At 36.1% G+C, this 6,463-nt stretch overlaps 1 protein-coding gene across 1 annotated transcript; it reads right to left on the reverse strand.

Annotated features, from left to right (window-relative positions):
* Positions 1–717: 717 nt before the first annotated feature.
* LOC120356683 (annexin B10-like) lies at positions 718–3,985 on the reverse strand (the record flags this gene model as incomplete). Its single annotated transcript, XM_039445645.1, has 2 exons — positions 718–916; positions 3,788–3,985. Coding segments are annotated over 2 exons (397 nt in total), but the record flags the coding sequence as incomplete, so codon positions are not given.
* Positions 3,986–6,463: the final 2,478 nt, after the last annotated feature.

Consider the following 6,463-nt stretch of genomic DNA (forward strand, 5'->3'; position numbering starts at 1 on the left):
CGAATATAATGAAACCTATTCGTGTCGAGGGGGCGTTCGGTGCTCTGCGGTTTGCTATTCGGTACCGAATTCATCCGAATCATTGTTTCACACTTATCGGAATTGGCCAAAAACGAACCGAAAAACCGAACCGAATCGAACTGAAAGTGTGTGAAAGTAGCCGGCGCTAGCAACGATTGAAACCTGATGGATTTATTCCACCATATGATTTTGACTTGGAAAATTTTGAAACAGATAATCACGATATCAGTTTGAAATGAAAACAAAAAAGCAAGCGTGAGTAAAATACTTTGTTTTTTCCCGTTTCCCCAGCAACGAATTCTAATATAATGAAACCTATTCGTGTCAAGTGGGCGTTCGGTTCTATGCGGTTTCTATTCGGTACCGAATTCAAACCAAATTACCCTTTCACACTTATCGGAATTTGCCAAAAACGAATCGAACTGAATGAGTATGAAACTAGCCTTCATTCATTATATGTTGAATGAAATATTCACAGTTCGTACGTTACACATTAATTTCAAAGCTCTTTACTAACTGTCGAATAGTGCCTAACTTTTTTACTGTAATTTTACAAATTACATTTCAAGATGTACAGAGATCTTTCTCAAATTCATAAATTATTTTAAATCTTACATGAATATATTCGATAACATTCATGATTGATTATACAAATATAATAAAACTAAAATGATTTTATTCATGATAATAGACTACCTGCAACGTAAGCCGCTCTGATTCGATCCAGCATGTTCTTATCACTTGTGCAAATTATTTCCAGAAAAGTCCAATCTTTCCGCCTATGCAACGACTCGTGTATTTCTTTCGCCAACAGCTCTTCTATCGAATATGTGAGTTGCACCAGAATATCTTCGAATGTACCTTTTGTATCGCCTTCCAGATCATCTATTATTGCCTGAATCAAATCATAAATATCTATTAAAATTGATTTCTATTATTGTTTATCAAAATATTACAATACTGGAAAGGAATAGGAGCAAGCGGGGTTGCTTAATTCTAGTTTGTTTAAATCATCTGATCTAACAGCATATTATCACAGAATTAAACTAATGAATTATAGTGACTAAATCCAGAAAAGAGCTAGACTAGAACTGATGAAATTACTTATGAGGAAGTATTTCAAAGGTTGAGGAAAGCATTCTCTTTTGCGTATTTTGAAGGACAGACGCCATTATTGGCTTGGCCATGTATATTTCTTCTTCTTCTTCTAGTGCGTCTCCTATCGGAGGTTCGCTATCAGCACAGCAATCCGGATCTTATTCACTGCCGCTCGAAACAAGTCTTTGCTGCTGCAGTCAAACCAATCCCTCAAATTTTTAAGCCAGGAACACGTCGCCTTCCAATACTCCTTTTCCGCGATTTTCCTTGAACTATATTCTGCAGAATTATATATTGTGGCTTCTCATTAGATGTCCAAGATACAGGAGTTTTCTCTTTTCTATGGTATGAACAATTTCACATTGTTTCTTCATTTTCCCTACGACTTCCATGTTCGTGACTCTATCCGTCCATGGAATCCGCCACATCCTGTGGTAGCACCACATCTCAAAGGCTTCCAAGTTATCCATATGGCTCTTTTGGGTCCCATGATTCCATACCATACAAGAGAGTGGACAACACGTAACAGTGTAACATCCTCATTTTCAATTCTATATTTATGTCCTGGCTCGTGAACAATTTTTCCATTTTTACAAATGTCGATCTGGCCATCTCAATCCTTTTTCTTATCTCTCCCATCGAATCCCCACTTTCCTCTACCCACGTCCCCAGAAATCTATACCTATGGACCCTCTCTATGACTGTACCGTCCACCATTAGGTTTGTCTGAATTTGTCTATTCAAGGCTTAAATGACCACCATTAATTTGGTTTTCTTCAATTCAATTTCAAACCAATTCATCACATCTGTCATGCAATTTTTGGATTAATCTTTGCATATCCTCCATATTGCTTGTCAACAAGACTGTGTCATCAGCGTACCTTATATTATTTATGGCTTCTCCATTTATAATTATGCCCGCCAACTCCTCCTCCAAGACTTTATTGAAGATAGCTTCGCTGTATACATTAAAAAGGAGTGGAGACAAAATACAGCCCTGTCTTACCCCTCGGCGGATCTCGATTCCTCGGTCAATTGATTCTCTTTCTTGCAGCCGCCTTCTGACCCCAATAAAGATTGCTGATATTTTTATATCGCCCGCATCAATGCCTTTGTTGTCAAGCAACCTGTACATCACTCCATGCCTTACCTTGTCAAATGCCTTTCCAAAATCTATGAAACTGGCATAAACGTCTTGATTCATGTTTAGGCATCTCTGGAAAAGCACATTAACCCCAAAGAGAGCCTCTCTTGTTCCGAGCCCTTCTCGAAACCCAAATTGGGTATTGCTTATCCCTTTCTCAAGTTTTCTATATATCCTTTTGTTTATAATTTTTAGAAACAGCTTTAGGGTATGGCTCATAAGCGCAATAGATCTATAATCAGTGCACTTCCTTGGGTTAGGTTTCTTAGGAATGAGTACAAAAGTGGAGATCAACCATTGTGTGGGGATTTCTCCCTTCTCATAATATAATAAAGAGGTTCACAAGAATATCAATTACATCTTCATCAAAGAGCTTGATGATCTCTATGGGGATCTGATCTGGACCTGCAACTCTACCTCTGCTTTCATGCATATTTAGAAACACCGAATTCACGTTAAGAATACTAGAAGGTATGATAATTGGACAAAGGGCTTGTGGAAGACTCTGGCTACAATATCTGAAGCGAGTTACCAAAGATCTAGGGATCCCGAGCTAGCGATCTGGCCTCGTTGCGGAGCTGATAGCACTATCAGCTTTGTCGGATGATAGCAACACCAATGTTGATCAAATACTGCCATTATAACGTGAACTTCACTATAGAGAGATTAATTACTCTGTAATAGAGTAATAGAGAGCGAGAGATCACTATAGAGAGAGATCACTACAGAGAATAATTACTCTGTCTAACAACGTCATAACTGTAACAGTGACTATTAGAGAACACAGCACCATCTATCAACAAACTTTGTAATCAACGTGGCAGACTTGTTTCGTGCTGCTCGCTTGTGATTGGCTGGAGGCGTTGTGGCTGAGTAAGTGGCGACCAATCACGAGGCAAGAAGAGTTTTAGACTGTTGCCGGTATCCCCAACCTTTCTTCTGATTGGCTACAAACCAATTCCGTATGCATCAATTATTTTCTATTATTTACTTTTCAATTTTTATCCCATTTACTTATTGTATGAAACAAAACACTTCAATCATAATATTAGATTATGATCATTCATTCTATAAATCTAAAATAAATCTCATAATCAAAATAAAATTAATAACTTATGGTCTGCATAAAATAAGTTGAGACTTGGAGAAAATATCCGTGTTATCAAATTGTCCAGGAACTGCTTCAAAATTCAATTGGCAGGAGATGGAAGATTTACTTTTCAATTATTATCCCATTCACTTATTGTATGAAACAAAACACTTTAATCATAATATTAGATTATGATCATTCATTCTATAAATCTGAAATAAATTCCACGATCAAAATAAAATTAATGACTACTAGTCTGCATAAAATGAATTGAGACTTGGAGAAAATATCCGAGTTATCAAATTGTCCAGGAACTGCTTCAAAATTCAATTGGCAGGACGATAATCATTCATTAATAATTATTTGAATTTTCACTGTGTGATTTTATAATAATTTAATATTAAGAAATAATAAGATAATTTTTGAAATATCACCGATCTTCCAGGATCGTTAGGGTTTCCGTATTTTCGGTTATATGCAGCTGAAATCTCTTTCCTCTGATGACTTGTTCTGGTTCCTAGGATCTCGATGAGTTTCCCCTCGTTGGTTCCCCAACCTTTTATGGCACCATGGATTGCTTCAGCATCTTGTTCAGCGTTGTTTTGCCGCCATACTACGGTTGCACCCGAGTCCTGAAATTTATTCATTCATAAATAAATGAATAAGCGTAATATCATAGAGAAACGATAGCACTAGTGGATATCCCATGGTATAGGGTGTTTATGTTCCAATTTTTAATTTCAACTCAAATCGATAGTGCTATGAATAAAGTGTCATTGTCATGAGCATAACTAGAATTTGATGGGACTTTCTTGTGTGAACCATACGGTCCAAAAATTGGTAGAAAGTAGCTGGGATATGAATGGAGGGAAGATTAGCTTTGTAGTCCTGTAAGAAAGGATGTTTGTGCTATTTTATGATATCAAAGCTATAGAGAGGTCCACGTTATAATGACAGTGTTTGATTTGCTATCCTTGTCTTTCATTCAACAAAGCAGATAGCGCTAGCTCTTTCTCGCTTGCCAGATCGTCTTTCAACCATGTAGAATTAATAATCAATTAACAAAATATTTCAACTTAATTATGAAATTATTGAAAAATTTAATTTTTCGCTGAATTAAATATAATTGATTATTTTTAACGAGAATGAACAGTTAATATTACATCTATAAACCCGCATCAGCTACAGTCTATAGAAGGCATTGACAAGACAGAGTATCGCCAACGTTTTTCACCACTGCCACTGCTATAACATGGACCTCGCTATAGCACAAGTGGATATCCCATGGTATAGGACGTTTATGTTCCAATAATTTCCAATGTTAACTCGAGCCGATAGTCCCAATAGTTTTTACTTTCCTTGCCCTATTACCATAGGTAAGGAAAGTATGGCTTTCCGAAAAAAAATTAAGGTACCCCAATTTACAAATTTCTATACGTTTAAATGTCCCCTGAGTCCAAAAAAGTGGTTTTGGGTATTGGTCTGTATGTGTGTGTGTGTGTGTGTGGTGTGGTACACGATATCTCATCTCCCAATTAACGGATAAACTTGAAATTTGGAACTTAAGGTCCTTACACTATAAGGATCCGACAGGGACAATTCGATCAAATGATCGAAAGAGAGATCGACAAGATGTCGGCTAGAATGGCGAAAATGTTGTCAAAAACAGGGTTTTTTGCGATTTTCTCAAAAACGGCTCAAACGATTCTGATCAAATTTATAACTACAATAGGCATTGATATGCTCTATCAACTGCCACAAGTCTCATATCTGTAAAAATTCCAGGAACTCCGCCCCATCTATGCAAAGTTTGATTTCAGATTCTCAATTATGAGGCTTCTGATACAATTTAAACAAAAAATTCCAAGTGGAAAAGATTGAGCATGAAAACCTCTACAATTAATGTTTAGTAACATTTTTACCTGAAATTCAAAATTAGTTCGAAATCGGAGAAAATGTTATTATTTCAATTGCAAACTGTTGGCAACTGTTGATTCTATTAAATCATTCAAATAATAATCTATATGATAAGAGAGAGTAGGGTTGTGTTTGTTCGTGTGTTCGTTTGTTCGTTTGTTCGCATCAAAACATGTCAACTTGTGGATTGCATACGGAAAAAAGGGAATGATTTAGATCTCCTAATTTTGAACATAGATTCTAAAAATATCAATCTCGTGCACCTGGAAGCCCAAATTTCATTTCTCCTCTAGATTTTTCAGAATTAATGTTCAAATTCATATAGTACATACGATTTCATAAAAAAATCACCAAATCATATGGTCGAAATTAAAATTTTTATATTAAAGAACTGGATTATACACGTATACAGGTGTAAAATAGTATAGGAAAATTATGTTTGACGCATTCAATTATGTTTTAATTGAAAGGTGGTCAAATTATACATGATTCCTATACAGGATTTCCAGAGAAAAGATATGGTGAAAACCGCACATCGATATCTCAAACCTTTCAAAATTTATTCTCATTCATCCTTTGTTATAGTATAGAAGATAATAGATAAATGGATGCTAATCCATCTATCTATCATTTCTATTCTATAATAGTGGAAAGGACTGGCTTAAACACGTATACACACGTGTAGAGGATAGGGGAATATGTTTGACGCATCATCACGTCTGAACTATGGACTGATTTACTTGAAATGCGCTTATAAATTCTTAAGCAACCGAGGATCTTATAGGCCTATTTTCAATTCTTCTGGATTAATTACGCCAAGTTTCAAAATAGACCCTTGCGAAGCACGGGTACCTGCTAGTAATAAAAATATCGAGTGACATTCACTATGAAGAGATAGCAAACTTCGTGTGTATCGAGCGTTATTGTCCTGTCACCAGCTGGCTCAGATCTTTGAATAGTAAACCAGTATGCGCGGGAACACTAGCGTCAGGTGATCAATTTTTATAACGGCAAGGAAAGTTGTGTAAGTGCGCCACACCAGATTTTTCACTTTGTACTAATCTCTTTACGAACTCACTACTAGCTCACAAGTCTGACTTTGCTGGCTGTGACAAAACATTAACATTTAGTCTATTATAATTTACATATTTGTCTCATGTATCTTGTATTTTGGCGAAATAACTATTAATAAA

The sequence above is a fragment of the Nilaparvata lugens genome, unplaced genomic scaffold (assembly GCF_014356525.2).
Source record: "Nilaparvata lugens isolate BPH unplaced genomic scaffold, ASM1435652v1 scaffold7489, whole genome shotgun sequence".
Taxonomy (NCBI): domain Eukaryota; kingdom Metazoa; phylum Arthropoda; class Insecta; order Hemiptera; family Delphacidae; genus Nilaparvata; species Nilaparvata lugens.